This window comes from Hippopotamus amphibius, chromosome X, assembly GCF_030028045.1.
Source record: "Hippopotamus amphibius kiboko isolate mHipAmp2 chromosome X, mHipAmp2.hap2, whole genome shotgun sequence".
In the NCBI taxonomy this organism is placed as follows: domain Eukaryota; kingdom Metazoa; phylum Chordata; class Mammalia; order Artiodactyla; family Hippopotamidae; genus Hippopotamus; species Hippopotamus amphibius.
The window spans coordinates 18,059,635-18,075,776 of NC_080203.1; the positions used below are offsets into that span (position 1 = coordinate 18,059,635).

General features: G+C 47.8%; 1 protein-coding gene and 1 pseudogene across 1 annotated transcript; both read right to left on the bottom strand.

Moving 5' to 3' along the window:
- Positions 1-5,910: 5,910 nt before the first annotated feature.
- Positions 5,911-6,157, bottom strand: LOC130841317 (bublin coiled-coil protein-like; annotated as a pseudogene).
- An 820-nt stretch (positions 6,158-6,977) lies between these two features.
- On the bottom strand, positions 6,978-7,298 carry LOC130841379 (bublin coiled-coil protein-like). Its single transcript, XM_057717562.1, has one exon. The coding sequence runs from the start codon at positions 7,296-7,298 to the stop codon at positions 6,978-6,980; it is 321 nt and encodes a 106-aa protein (XP_057573545.1).
- Between the last annotated feature and the right edge of the window lie 8,844 nt (positions 7,299-16,142).

The window sequence follows — 16,142 nt, forward strand, 5'->3', positions numbered from 1 at the left end:
GTCATCCACACCCAGGAGCCCCAGCTCTTAAACGCAATCTGGTTCCTGCTCCTGAGAGTCAGATGCCACCGTCAGGGGAAATTGGCCTTGATTTTGGCCCAGAGTGCCAGATTCCGAAGTACCCCACGTGTTTGGTGGTTCTGACGTTGGCCCACCCGCTTGAGGGCAGAGGGACAGCTCCTTTCCAATGGCCCTTTTGGCGACAGTAAGGGCATGGGGTGTAGGGTGGCGGGGTGTGGCAATTCCTGACAGTGTGCCCCTGCTGACTGCACTGGTAGCAGGTCAACAGTAGTTTCTGAGAAGAGGGAGGGATTCCCATGGGCCCCTGTCATGGGAGAGACTGAGTAATGGCAGGGACCATATATTGAGCATGTCACTGTAGTCTTTCTTCCTCTCTGAGTTCTCCCCTATTTCTTGAAACCTCTTCCCAGTTGTTAAAGACCTTAAAGGCCGTGCCAAGTGGACAGAGAATGGGGTTTGTGGGCCCTGTTCTAGTTTCTGTAATTTGTCTTATGTCAGGGAATGCCTGGCTTATACAGTGAACTGCAAGGGTAGCGTGACCTTCCGGGCTCTCGGGGTCTAGCTTGGTGTGTTTCCTCATAGCCTCTGCTAATCGGGCCTGAAAAGGGGCTGGATTCTCACAGGGTTCTTGTGTAACTTCTCTGAGATTATTATAATTTACAGATTTGATAATGGCCTTTTTCATACCTTCTAAGAGACAGGTAATCATGCAATTTCTCCTAGTGAGCCCTCCTAGTCGCCCATTTTCACTTGCTTCCTATTTCCATCCTGGGTCTGCCTGTGGGAGTGCTTCTGCCCCTGCTGGATTCTCATTAGGATTTCATGTTTGTGCCTCCTCTGCCCACGCCTGAGCCAAGGCCCTGTCCTGGTCCTTTCCTCATGGGTACAGCAGGTAGTTAGGACTGCATGAATATCTTGCCAGGTTAGGTCAAAGGCGATGGTAAGGGCCTGTAGTTCCTTGATACAAGTGGAGAGGTCGTGGCTAAAGGAGCCTCGTTTACCCTGGATATGAGAGAGATCAGACATGGGGAGGGGGACGTGAACTCTGCTAGTTCCTAGGTCTGCGTTAGCGACCTCTTGTAGGGGATGCGTATTGGAGCTTGGTTCAGAGCATTGGGTTGCCTGTGACTGAGTGTGGGGAGGGAAAGGAAGATTTGCATCCAGGTATGGAGATAGAGTTGGGGCTAGAAGGTTGCAGACGGGGTGCATGTGACGTGGGGCAAGAAGGGTCATCTGAACTATCTGGTGGAGGGGGAGGTGGGGAGGGTCCAGGTAGTGAAGCTGATAGAGGGGGAGAAGGGGGAGGACGAGGCAATACAGCCGCAATGGGGAGACATTTGTGACAGGAGTCCTTCAGGCTCGGATTCGGATTGAGGGCCATGAAGTCTGGGTATATGGAACTTCAGAATCCTTTCCTAGTTTGCGATAATAGAGATCAAGGTGGAGAATTGTGTTATAATTTAGTGTCCCACTAAGAAGCCTATGCTCTTCATCCCCCAGTTGGTAATGGGGCCAACTTATGTCACAGAAGAAGCCGAGCCTCTTCTTTTTGAGATTGTCTCAGTCCAATTTCTTCCACTTCCCGAGAATACAACAAGGAGGTGAGTCTAAAGGGATAGACATACTTGAAACCATTCTTAGCCCTGATGCCCTAGAATGGGAGAGGGCGTACTGAGAATCCCTGACGGATATAAAGGCGTCCCCCTTTCTCTCAGTGACATCTCGTGTGACTAAGGCACCACTGAGAACCGTGTAACTTGGGCACAAAATGACAACCATCTTCGCAGTCACATCCAACTGAGAGAGGTGGTCTGTGAGGAACCACGTGACTGAGGCCCCTGTGAGAAACCGTGCATGTTTTTAAGGCACCAATAAGGACAGGGAATGGAGTTCCCGGTGTTCAGCTGGGAAGTGACTCACGGTTAGAAGATCCACGGGGAAGGAAGAAGTTCTCAGAAGGTGAACAGAAGTGGCGAGGTCCTTTGCAGTCAGTCCAGGCCAGAGGAAAGGAAGTGGAAGTAATAAGAAAAGAAGACTGAGGGTCCTGCCTTCTAGTCCTACCAAGGAGGTGGTGGCCAAGGAACTGTGGGCTTTGTGTTTTGTTTCAACCACTGTGTGCCTCACATTTCGTGCAAGTTGTCTTGATGGGGGCAGACACTCTAATAGCCTGCTGTGTCCAGTGACTCCCTTATCCATTCATGGGACTCTTCAAGTGGCAGGCACCCTAATGGCTTCTAAATGCCTGACCCATAGCCGCACAATATCAACTGGCCTTGTCCTCAGCCAGAAGGAAGACAGGAGGACCCGCACCTGTTCTGGATGGCAGTTTCTGGGGCAAAGGGAGCTGTGGAGGCTTCGGAACACACCAGGGTGTGGCCCTGCCCAGAGTTCCTCTGTTGCTGCCACAGCCACTTGCCTGTTCACAGAGGGTCCCAAGGAATGAGGAGAGGAGGTGGGGGAGGAGATCCCCTGTAGGAGAAGTTCCCGTATGGACCACCAAATGTTGTGGTCTGAGTGCAGTTTGGAAAAGAATTTCCAGACACAAGGCAGAATGCAGGGAAGATAGAGTTTATTAGAGAGAGGGGGTCACTGCAAGAACAGCGGGCTGACTTCCTAGCAGGCAGGGAAAGTCGACAATGAGGATGGATTGCTTGCCTGTTTTTATAGTCAGGGAACCAGCAGTTATCTGCTGACTGGGCAGTGTAGGTACAGTTTGTAGTGTGCTGAGCAGGAGGAAACTGGGGCAAATATCTTTCCTTATATGCATGGGCAAGGGTCCGGGCATGCTGCTTGGGAGGGCTCTGGGACATTGCAGTGATCGCCTTGTCAGAGTGATAGGAGTCCTGTAAGGTTATTCCGGCAAGATTGGCCCCTTGAGTCTATCTTGTTCTTTGTCCTTGGAGCACACCACAATTACTGCCTCCTCCTGTGTAAAGAATGAGTTGTCCAGTAAGATGTGAGCTACGATGCTTAGCTCTGCAAGTCCAAGGCAGGCTCAGGCCCCTCTGCATATCTCAAGTGATTCCTTCCCCCATCTATGCTCCCTTTTCCTCGGAAATGGCATCAACTTGGAGATGAGTGAGTGGGAATCAGGCAGCCTATAGGAAGGAGGGATGGCTAGGGTCCCTGCCAAATCTGGGTTCCTTTTCTGCTTTTTGATCTGATTGCTTTCCCCAGTCCAGGAAGGCTAAGACCAGAAAGGCACGGAGCACCTTTGTGGCAAGACTTTGGGCAGTGACTACTGATTATCCCATGACATTCGGGGATGGTCTTCCAGGCACTGTTGGGATTTAGGTGAGGCCCTGAGTAAGGGCTGACTCAGGCTGGGAAGGCTGTGAGTGTCCTGGAAGCCCCCAGGGCAGAAGTCTTCTGCAGACACAGGCAGATGACGGGCTGCTCTGTGCCGCATGTCCAGCACTGGTGTCCTCTTCAGCCTTCCTCCCTTCTCCTGCCCATGTTTTTTCTGTCCCTGTACCCCTCTATCTGTGTCTGTATCCATCTATCTGTTTCCCCTGGACGCAGGGTACAATTCCGGCCTGGTGTCCAGCCAGAGAGGCAGAGACATGAAGGTCTGATCCCTACTGTGTGGGGTCTGAGTTTCTCTAGTGATCCAGGCAGGTGATCTGGGTCACCTTTGGGCAGCCATTACTCTTCCACATGTAGGTGTACTCTCGGTGACTGTCCCAGGTCTCAGGACAAGACCCAAGACTCTTCATATGCGCTGGCCCAGCCCTATGGTGGGGCAGCATGGAGTCCTCCTCATGAGCGGAAGGAGGAGGGCAGCAATTCCCATAGCAACCATCCACAGTTATGCCAACGTTCAAGGTTAAGGGCACAGTCCTCAGCCAGTATCCCCTCACTTCAGACACCAGGCACAAGCCAGGGGTTACCAGGGACACCCTCACAGTGACCCACTGACAGATGGACCGAGTTCTTTTTTCTTTTTTTTTAAGCTCTTTATTGGAATATATTTGCTTTACACAGTTGTGCCAGTTTTTGCTGTACACCAAAGTGAGTCAGCTGTATTTATACATATATTCCCACATCTCTTCCCTCCCGCAACACCCTGACTCCCTCCCTATCCTGGCCCTCGAAGTCATCACCCGTCGTCGATTTTATCTCCCTATGTTATGCAGCAGCTCCCCACTATCTATTTTACATTTGGTAGTAAATATGTCAATGCTACTCTCTCACTTGGTTTGAGCTTCCCCTTCGCCTCCTCCCAACCCCATGTCCACAAGTCCGTTCTCTACATCTGATTTTTTTTAAGCTCTTTATTGGAATATAATTGCTTTACAGCTTTGCACCAGATTTTGAGGTACACCAAAGTGAATCAGCTGTATTTGAACATGTATCCCCTTATCCCCTCCCTTCTGTGACTCCCTCCCATCCTCCCTATCCTGGCCCTCTAAGGCATCACCCATCATCGAGCTGATCTCCCTGTGGTATACAGCAACTTCCCACAGGCTATCTATTTTACACTTGGTAGTGTATATATGTCTATGCCACTCTCTCACTTCGTCCCAACTTCCCCTTTGCCCCCTGCCTACCCATCTGATTCTTTATTCTTGCCCTGTCACTGGGTTCATCAGTACCATTTTTTTACATTCCATACATATGAGTGAGGATACGGTATTTGTTTTTCTCTTTCTGGCTTACTTCACTCTGTATGACAGACTCTAGGTCTATCCACCTCATTACATATAGCTCCATCTCATCCCTTTTTAGAGCTGAGTAATATTCCATTGTATATATGTGCCACATCTTCTTTATCCATTCATCTGTTGATGGGCATTTAGGTGGCTTCCATGTCCTGGCTATTGTAAATAGTGCTGCAGTGAACATTATGGTACATGTTTCTTTTTGGATTACGGTTTTCTCTGGGTATATGCCCAGTGGTGGGATTGCTGGGTCACATGGTGGTTCCATTATTAGTTTTTTAATGAACCTCCAAACTGTTTTCCATAGTGGCTGTACCAACGTACATTGCCAGCAACAGTGCAAGAGGGTTCCCTTTTCTCCACACCCTCTCCATCATTTATTGTTTCTAGATATTTTGATGATGGCCATTCTGACCGGTGTGAGGTGGTACCTCATTGTGGCTTTGCCTTGCATTTCTCTAATGATTAGTGATGTTGAGCATCTTCTCATGTGTTTGTTAGCCATCTGCCTGTCTTCTTTGGAGAAATGTCTTTTTAGGTCTTCTGCCCATGTGTGGATTGGGTTACTTGCTCTTTTGGTATTAAGCTGCATGAGCTGCTTGTATGCTTTGTATATTATGTGCAGTGACCATTCCATATCATTTTCTGTCAAATTTTATTCAAATGCATTCAGACAAAAGAAGTAAAAAGAGAATTTTTCCTGATAAGATTTACAATGAAGGTTGAAAAAGGTAACCTTTAGGATGCAGGAAAACAGGTAGTTTCATTCTATTCATAAGTGGGTGAAAAATGGTAGAAATCTTTTGTAGGACGTTTGTAAATATTGAATAAAATCTGAGACAGTGAATGACCTTTCTTCTCTTTTCTCCTTTCCTTTTCTTTCTTCTCGTTTCTTTTTCTCTTTCTTTCTTTTTTGTTTTGTGTGTGTGTGCATGTGTGTGTGTGTGTTGAAAACCCGGTATTGTGGACACTCAAGGCCTGGGCAGAGTGCGGGGTGTCCAGGAGTTGGGTGGGCAGGCAGGCAAGTTGGGTGGGTCACTGGCCCACACCTGGCCCCAGAGTGGGGATGCCCGGAGGGGCGGGCTGGCCCAGGCCTGCCGAGGGAAGTAGCAGAAGGGTAGCCGAGGTAGGCAGAAGCCCCCAGGAGATCTGTAGGGCAGCCCTTGGAAAGGTGTCTACGCCAGGCGTTGAGGGCTCCAGCCAGAACCTGGCTGGGGGCTCCCAAGGCCTAGGGGCTGGCATTGCTGTGGGCCAGCTGCAGCTGTTGCTTGAACTTAGGGCACGACAGTCAGTTGGATGCAAGCAGCTCCTTAAGGTAGGCGTGGAGGTGGTCATTCTTCTCCTCTAGGTGGTCCAGGCAGGAGTTGATCTGGTCCAGCATGGAGTTGATGGCAGCATATTCTGCTTCCTGGAAGCTGTCGTCCTCACCCTCCCCTCTCCAACGGCATGCCCAGGTCCCTTTTGGGGCCCGCCATTGGGGGCTCCGTTGCAGGGGCCTCACGGCAGAGAATCGCATCGTGGAGATGGTCGCTTGGACAGCGGTGCGAGGGAAGCCTGGGGGGCCGTGAGGGGAGGGGAGCTGGAGGTCGGGGTGGCCAAGGCAGTGGATGAAACACGGGCAGGGGTTACCAGGGACACCCTCACAGTGACCGACTGACAGGTGAACCAAGTTCTTCATCTGGAAACCCACAGAGGAAAGGTACAGATGCACAGTGAACATTCCATATCATTTTCATTCAAATTTTATTCAAACACATTCAGACAAGAGAAATTCAAACACGATTTTTCCTGATAAGATTTACAATGATGGTTGCAAAATCTAACCTTCAGGATTCAGGAACACAGGTACTTCCATTCTATTCACGAGTAGGTGAAAAATGGTAGAAATCTTTTGTAGGACATTTGAAAATATCATATAAAAATTGAGAAAGTGAATGACCTTTCTTTTCCTTACTTTTCCTTTTTGTTTCTTTTCTTTCTTTTTTTTAATGTGGACACTCAAGGCCTGAGCAGAGTGCAGGGTGTCCAGGAGTTGGGTGGGCAGGCATGGTGGGTGGGTCACTGGCCCACACCTGGCCCCAGAGGGGGGATGCCCGGAGGTGTGGGCTGGTCCAAGCATGCCGAGGGAAGTAGCAGAAGGGTTACCTAGGCAGAATCGCCCCCCTCCCACCAGGGGATCTGTGGGGCAGCCCTTGAAAAGGAATCTAAGGCAGGTGATGAGTGCTCAGGCCAGAGTCTGTCTCAGGGAGGCCAGGCTGGGGCCTGGCTGTTGGCCCTCAAAGCCTAGGGGCTGCCTTAGCTGGGGGCCTTCCGCAGATGCTGCTGAAACTCAGGGCGAATCAGCTGGTTGGATTCAAGCAGCTCCTGGAGGCAGGCATGGAGGCGGTCATTCTTCTCCTCTGGGTGGTCCAGACAGGAGTTGATCTGATCCAACATGGAGTGGATGGCAGCATATTCTGCTTCACGGAAGTTGTGGTCCTCGCCTTCCGTCCCCACCACCATGCCCAGGTCCCTCTTGGGGCCCGATATTGTGGGCTCCGGTGCAAGGTCCGCGTGGGCCGCGTGACAGTGGAACCCGGGGACAGTCACATGGCCAGCTGGTGCAAGGGGGCGCATGGCTGGGTGGGAGGCTCAGGGTGTGAGCTGCGAGGGCGGGGGCAGGGCGGGGCAGGGAGAGGTGGATGACACTTGGGCTGGGGCTGGGGCGGAGGCGGGGTTAGGCTGTGGATGAAACTTGGGCGGGGGTGATGGGAGACACTGTGCATGAAACTCGGGGGGAAGGCTGAATGACCTTTCTTGAAGTAACACTTTCACACTGGAGAGCGAAAGTTTTAAGACCAAATAGAAACAACAAGTAAATCCATTTCTCAATTCTTGAAAAAAAAAATGTAAAATACATTCATAATATATTAGTTTTCATCCCGTAGATTTTTAAATGAAAAGAAAGTTCTGAGTACCCCATTTTGACAAGGTCATGAAGAAATGGGCATTCTCTCAGATTTCACTTAACTAAGAAAACTGGATTTGCATTTCAGGCTGAGATTTCAGTCTGCAGTCTGAGTGGGGAGACAATATATAGCTCCCCAGCTAAGAGCTGGGGTGTGAAACCAACTTGCTGGCATGTGACTGTGTCTTTCGTACCACCGAGGCACGCGGCTTCAGGAAAACTGCACGATGTCTCCCAATCTCTATGTCCTCATGTGTAAAATAGAGGGGTATCAGTATCCACCTTAAAAGGTTCCTTTGAAGATTCAATGTTAGTATATGTAACACACTTGAACTGGGATCTGAAATGTGCTTAATTGTTGGTTAATCTTTATTAATATGAATATGACCTTGGGTGAATCATTGTATCACACTCAGGGAATACTTCCTTGGCGGGGGGTGTTGGCACTGCCTTTTTTGTGCATAAATATGCCGTCACTTATTGAACTCCTTCGAAGTGCTAGGTGTCTGGCTGTACCTTTTCCGCTTTTTACTCTGTTCCAACCACAGGCCTGCTAGGTGCTTCCACTTGTGATGTGTCACAGGTGGGTTCACTCACTTGCCTAAGGGCATAAGGCTCAGAGGTGAAGGAATATAGATTTTAACTCCAGAGGACATGTTCTGTGTAGCTGATTCTTCAAAGTAGACGAATGGGAAAAGAAAGGCAGTAAAAGGTTTTGTAAGACCTGCATAATGGTTTTGTATGACTGAAATAGAAATGTAGTTGAAAGAAGACCTGCTAGAGCTTCTTTTTTTCCCCCATCTTTATTGGAGTACAATTCCCTTACACTGTTGTGTCAGTTTGTACAGCACAACACAGTGAACCACCTATATGTATACATATACCCCCATATCCCCACCCTTTTGAGCCTTCCTCCCACCCTCCCTACACCACCCTTCTATGTCATCACCGAGCACCGAGCTGCTCTCTCTGTGCTCTACAGCAGCTTCCCACCAGCCATCTGTTTTACACCTGGTGATGTATATATGTCAGTGCTACTCTCTCACTTCATCCCAGCTTCCCCTTCCCCCACTGTGTCCTCAACCCTATTCTATACGTTTGCATCTCTCTTCCTGCCCTACCACTAGGTTCATCAGTACCATTTTCCTAGATTCCATATATATGCGTTAGCATACGGTCTTTGTTTTTCTCTTTCTGACTTACTTCACTCTATGTGACAGATTCTAGGTCCATCCAGAGCTTCTTAACAGGTGTGTCTTGTGGGTAGTGGTTCCTGGATACCCCAGAGTTAATGTGTGCTCTAGTTGGAATGCAGCCTAATCTCACTGACACTGATAAAGAAGAAGCATGTGAGAGACCAAACTTTTCTTCTTCCCATTTCCTCTTGCCACGGCGGTATCATTTAACTGAATGTTGTTGCAATAAGTTATATCTATTCTTGTCACCACTCTCAGGTTTTTAAAGGGTAAAAAAAGTTACCAGTTTCTGGATGCCGTTTCCACAATTATATCAAAAGAGTATAAATGTCTAAGACGTTTTGACCCAGAGGATCCACTTGCAGAAGTTTGTACTGTTGATGGAAAACATGGCCAAATATGCCGATCATCCCAGGAACACATGTCACGGGGAAGGAAGTATAGCAATGGGTCCATGCCCCCTGAAAGTCACCAGTCTTCCCATGGGCCCCAACACCCAAAGCAAAGGGTATGATGCTCTAGAAGGGTGCGAGAAGAGAGGGAGCAAGAGTGGGTTCGGAATTGGGAGACTGGGTTGTCATATATACATTACTAATAAGAAAATATATCAAATTGTAGACTTTTAATATATGCCATTGATTGCACGTCAATACATCTCAGCAGAAGCTCTTAAAATAAAAGAGTCGTTTCGGAGGGCCACTGGATACGAGGATTTCAGAGTCTGAGTGGGCTGGCAATGTATAGCTCCCCAGCTAAGAGTTGGGGGTGTGAAGGTGCTAAGGAGACCAGGAATACGTGGAAGAGGGGAAGCAGCCAGGGGTCTGTTACTGGGACCAGACTCTACAGCCATAGGTGAATTTTCTAGTCAGATCTATTGACTGTGGACACATTGGGAACTTTTCTTCTTCTGCCCAGGATGTCAGGACGTGCGTCTCTGAGCAAACAGGTAAATGAGCCACAGAGATGCCTTTAGGTGTAGGAGGGGCAGGTGATGAGAGCACCAGCACCGGGATGCCGTAATACTCCTGGCATTGCAGAGACACAGAGGATCAAGCCAAGACCTGCTGCATCTCAGCTTCTGCACTCCTGACTCCATCCCTGTGTCTCTCTTCTTCCCATCAAGTGGTGAGCACTCCCTCAGAGTCAAACCTTCCTTGCAGTTCTGCTGGCACACTTCTCAGCCCATTCTCTGTCCTCTGGAGATCTCATCTGCACCATGAATCTCACGTCAAACCTCCTGAAAGAAATCTCCACTCTGGATCTTTCTTCTTCCTTCAGTTCTAGACAGTATTTCTACTCAACTGCTATTCACCTTATTTTTTTGAATCTCATCGACACCTGAAACTTCTGGCAACATGAACTCTTCGCCTTTCCTTCTTTTCTCTGCCACACTGTTCTGCCCTTGTGTCTCTTTTCCCTTGGTGGGACCACCATGCATCCAGGCAATGGCACCATCGATCTGGCAGTAGCCCCTGACTCCTTGAGCTGCCTTTCTTCACATAGCGGCCACTGCCCATACGCTCCATGCCATGTTCACCCATGTTTTCATTGAATCTTTGCAGCTCCAGCATTCATTACCACCCAGCTGGACGCTAACAACCTTCTTGGAGCTAAATGGCCTCCCTTTTTCTGGCGATCCTCTGTTTTGATCTGTTCTGCACACTGACACCCAAATGACAGATTGGAAAAGCAAACTGGATCTCACTGGAGTTTAGCACATGCAACCCATGGTTCCATCCTATGGGCCACTTATCATTTCCCCCTTATCTTCTGCCACTTATATCATGTATTCTCTTCTCCAATCAGGCCAGAATATGTGTTCTTCCCTAAAAGGTCATGTTCTTCCACTCCTGTCCCGGTACACTTGCTCCTCCTGATTCCTTTCAACTGCCTCCGCTGTCTCCAATGTGCCACATCTACACTCGTGCAACACACATTTCAGCCTGGTGCATTCTTTCCAAAGAAACGGACCTGAGGTAGTCAGCCACATCTTCAGGACATTTTTGCCAATCCCTCTATCAGAGCACCACCCACATTTTGCATCCTGGCAAAACCAATGTGTGGAGAAGGGAGTTGATGAACTTCTCAAGGGGGAATATGACAGGCCATCTCCTAATAAAAGGTACCACTTCAGGGTCTCCTTATGTGCTATTGAAACTTCATATGAATTGTGCTGTATATTGAGCTATATTATACCAGGAAAACATAAGCTACTAAGCTGATGCACTGGAAAATGGTGGTAAACATCTAAGAATGAAATATGTACATGAAGACATGTATAAGACTTAATACATCAATAAACAAAGACATTAGCATAGATGAAAGTAACAAATTGTGGAACAATCAATTGGCAAACTGGCCAATGTGTAGTAAGATGTGGATTATCTTATATGAATGGGTAACCACTGGACCACCAGGGAAGTCCCATGAATGGTATTTAGAAAAGGAATTAGAAAAAGTAGATTAGTGTTGTCAGGAATAGCCTGGGAAAGCCTCCAGAAATGAGGTGATATTTGACCAGACACGTGCATGGTGATAAGATAACAGTCATGGTTAACTTTACATGAGAGCTTAGTGTGTGTTAGGCACTGGTCTCAATGCCTTGCATTAACTCACGAAGTGCCATGGCAGTCTGATGACATGGTTCTGATTAGCATCCGCACTCTACCGATTAGGAAACTGAGACAAAAAATAATGATGGACAGTCAGCTGATAGGAGGAATCATTGTGTTATGAATCCAAACAGGATACCTCAAGCCCAGGTCCACAGGAAACGGTAGATGAGAGGTAAGTGATTATTGTCTGTAGACAGACCATGAATGTGGAATGAAGTATGAATGAGACAAGAAGGAATGCTGGGGTCAAAATGGAAATCATCAAACAATCTAGGAACAATAAATGCTGGAGAAGCTGTGGAGAAAAGGGAACCCTCCTGCACCATTGGTGGGAAGGTACCTTGATACAACCACTATGGAGAACAGTATGGAGATTCCTTAAAAAACTAAAAATAGAACTACCATATGACCTAGCAATCCCACTATTAGCATATACCCCGAGAAAGCCATAATTCAAAAAGGTACATGTACCATAATGTTCATTGCAGCAGTATTTCCAATAGCCAGGACATGGAAACAACCTAAATGTCCATCAACAGATAAAGGGTTAAAGAAGAAGTGGCACTTATATACAATGGAATATTACTCAGCCATGAAAAGGAACGAAAGTGAGTTATTTGTAGTGTGGTGGATGGACCTAGAGACTGTCTTTCATAGTGAAGTGAGTCAGAAAGAGAAAAACAAATATCGTACATTAACACATGTATGCGGATTATAGAAAAATGGTACAAATCAACTGGCTTGTAAGGCATAGAGACACAGATGTAGAGAACAAACATATGGACCCCAAGCAGGGGAAGCAAGGCCGGGTGGTTGGGGTGGGAAGAATTGGGAGATTGGGATTGCCATATATACATTACCAATAAGAAAAAAAATCAATTTGCACACTTTAAATATATGCAGTTTATTGTATGTCAGTTGCCTCACAATAAAAGTTCAAAAAGAAAAATGAAGAGGAAGGGGATATGGGGATATATGTATACATATAGCTGATTCACTTTATTGTTCACTAGAAACATATAACACAACATTGGAAAGCAGTTATACTCCAATAAAGATGTATTTTAACAATGAATAGATAAAAATAAAAAGCATTACACATTTAAATAAAAAAAGAAAAAAATGAGTGGTGAGAATTCCCTGGTGGTCCAGTGATTAGGACTTGGTTCTTTCACTGCTGCGGGCCCAGGTCCGATCCATGGTTGGGGAACAGGGCCCACAAACCCCATTCTCTGTCCTACTTGACACGGCCTTTAAGCTCTTTAGCAACAGGGAGGAGGTTTCCAGAAACTGGCAAGAACTAAGAGAGAAGATAAACTGAAGTGACACGCTCAATATATGGCCCTTGCCGTTACTCAGTCCCTCCCAAGACAGGGAGTGATGGGAATCCCTCCCTCTTCTTAGGAACCACAGTGGACCTGCTACCAGTGCAGTCATCGGGTCACACTGTCAGGAACGGCCACACCCCGCCACTCAATACCTCATGCCCTTACAGCCCACAAAAGGACCATTGGAAAGGGAGTTGTCCCTCCCACCCTCGACGGGGTCGGCCAATGCCAGGACCACCCAACACCTGGGGTACGTCGGGAGCCAGCCCCCTTGGCCAAAACCAAGGCCAATTGTCCCCAGTGGTGGTAACTCTCAGGAGCAGGAGGCAGATTTGGTTTCAGAGCCGGGGCTCCTGGTTGTGGATGACCGAAGGTGCCCGGGGCTCTGCATACAAGCCCCTCTGTTCCCTATAAGAAAGAAGGAGCCCCAGGTAACCCTGGATGTGGCAGGGGCTACTATACTATAACCTCTCTGACTGACACTGGGGCTATTTATGCAGCCCTGACGTCCTTCTTTTGTCCCACTCACCATTCCTCGATCCTCCTAACAGGGGTAGATGGACAACCCTCTCATGGCCGTATGACACCTCCCTTAATCTCGTTCTCTTGAACATACTCTCTTCACACATTCTTTCCTAGTGCTTCCAGCTTGTCCTACACCTCTGTCAGTCTGAGACGTTTTAAGAAATGTTAAAGCTACCTTATCATTTACTCCAGTACATCTGGCCTTAACAACCATCCTATAGCCTACTCCAACTCAAGTCTCACCCCATATCCTCCACCAAGTTCCCCCGGAAGTCTGGGACACCACTCTAAACCCCTCCACTCACTTGCCCAACCCAAATCCTGACACACCCGTACTGCATTCCTATCTTGAAATTATTGATCACACCTAAAGTGTGACACCAGATCTACAAGACACCGCTTTACCCAATGCAGATGCCGAATGGTTTACAGAAGGCAACAATTTTATTCAAGAAGGTCGAAGAGGGCTTCTCTGCTGGTGCTGGGGTTCAGAATCCGCCTGCCAATGCAAGGGACACGGGTTCGATCCCTGTCCCGGGAAGATCCCACATGCTGTGGAGCAAGTAAGCCCACGTGCCACGACAACAGAAGCCCATGCACCTAGAGCCTGTGCTCCACAACAAGAGAAGCCACTGCAATAAGAAGCCTGCAGACCGCAGCAAAGAGTAGCTCCCGCTCTCTGCATCTGCAGAGAGACTGCGCATCAATGAAGACTCAATGTAGCCAATAAATAAAATAAATAAATACATAAATAAATGTATTAAAAAACAAAAAAAGAAGGTCGAAGGGTTTCAGATTTGCAATGGTCAGTTCAATAGGGGTAATAGCGACAGGCCCACTCCATGGGGCAGCCACCTCTGCCCAGAAAGCACAGCTTATGGCACTAACTAGAGCACTCCAATTGGGAAAGGACTACAAATGAACATTTACACAGACTCAGCACACACCTTCCACGTCGTCCATGCTCATGCAGCCTTTTGGAAGGAAAGACGCCTACTAACCCCACATACCACCCCAATCAAGCATGGACCAGAAATCCTGGACCTGTTAGAGGTCATAAATCCCCTAACGAAATAGCTACCATCCACTGCAGGGCACACCAAGAGGACCACTCCCTCATAACTAAAGGAAATAATATGGCAGGCAGAGAGGCCAAAAGGGCCCCCCAACGTGTCCTACAGGCTCCCTTGATCCCAAGTTTGGACTCATCACCCCACAGTACTCACATCAGAACCTAAAGAGGGAGAAAATCATGGGTTCACTCTAACCCCTGAAGGGTGGCTACAAAGCCCAGACACCAAACTTCTTTTACCAGAAGCCTCCCGATGGAAGATTCTAAACCACCTTCATCAGGCTACACATTTAGGACCAATTCCCGCTACACACTGATAGGGACAATATTGCTAGGAAAAGGAATCCTCTCTACCCTCCCATCTATATGCCAGGCTTGTCTTGTCTGTCACCAGGCCAACCCCAGGGGTATAACACCCCTCCCTCCCCGCTCCCTGCTATTTCATCCTATCCAAAGGCAGGGAAACCATCAGGAGAAGATTGGCAGGTAGATTTCACCCACATGCCCCCTGGTAAACCCTTCAAATATCTGCTAGTCATGGTGGACACCTTCATGGGTTGGATAGAGGACATCCCCACTAAAACCGAAAGAAAATCTGAGGTTCCTACGACTCTCATGAAACATATCATACTCTGGTTCGGGCTACCACACTCTTTACAATCAGACAATGGCCCCCCCATTATTTCAAGTCTAACCCAAGGGGTCAGCGAGGCCCTTCAAATCAGTCATTGTATTCACTCAGCATGGTGTCCTCAGCTGTCAGGCAAGGTGGAAAGAGCCCAGCAAGCCCTCAAGAAATATTGGACCAACTAAGCAATAGAGACACACCGATCATGGTTTTCCCTCTAACAGATGATAGAACAAACCATCCCCTTACTTACTATTCTGATTCCCCTTTCTACATTTTCTTCCCCAAAGCTCCTAATGTCACCACCGATTGGACAAAACTAGCTACTTTGGGACCTTCATGTGCCCCACCCCATCCCCAAACTGTCTCTATCAGAACCACAGTATTTGGTTCCAACTCTGTAATATTTAACAAGAAGACTGCAGGAAACTCAAGACACCCGAGGACGATGACATCGCGTGCACCCCTACTATTCCTTCTTCCTACTGGGCTTATGACTTTTCCTCCCATCCCTCAAGGATTGCTTGCCTCTCCCCCTTAGCTGCCATGACTGTAGCTACCACCTATGAGGGCACAGAACCTTCCCATACCCATTTAGGGACAGGCTACTTCAACATCACTGTAGACGTCTGCTTACACCCTACAAATTGCACCTGTTTCCTCTGCGGATCCAATGCCTATTTACGTCTTCCAGCCAACTGGACGGGGACCTGGACCCTTACATACGTTATTCCTAAGCTTCCCCTTATAAATGACCGTATCCCGCCTCCCTTAAACTCTCAATCACATAAACGGAAGCGGGCAGCCCTCACTGTAATGTCAATCCTAGGCATGTCATTGGGATGGGAACAGGCTCAACAGGACTCCTAACTCTATTTTCACTGCCCGACAGCTCTCTCTCAAACTCATTCAACAGATTACTAACCTAGCAGCTCACATTAACAGGCTACAAGGATGAATAAATTCTCTAGCAGGAGTGGTTTTGCAGAATAGGAGAGCTTTAGACTTACTAACAGGCTAGCAAGGTGGGACCTGTGCTAGGTTTACGGAGAAATGCTGTTTTGTCTTTTTTTTTTTGTCAATCATTTGGGCAAAATTCAAGCTAACTTTTGGGATATTATTGAAAGAGCTACCGGGCTTTATACCAAA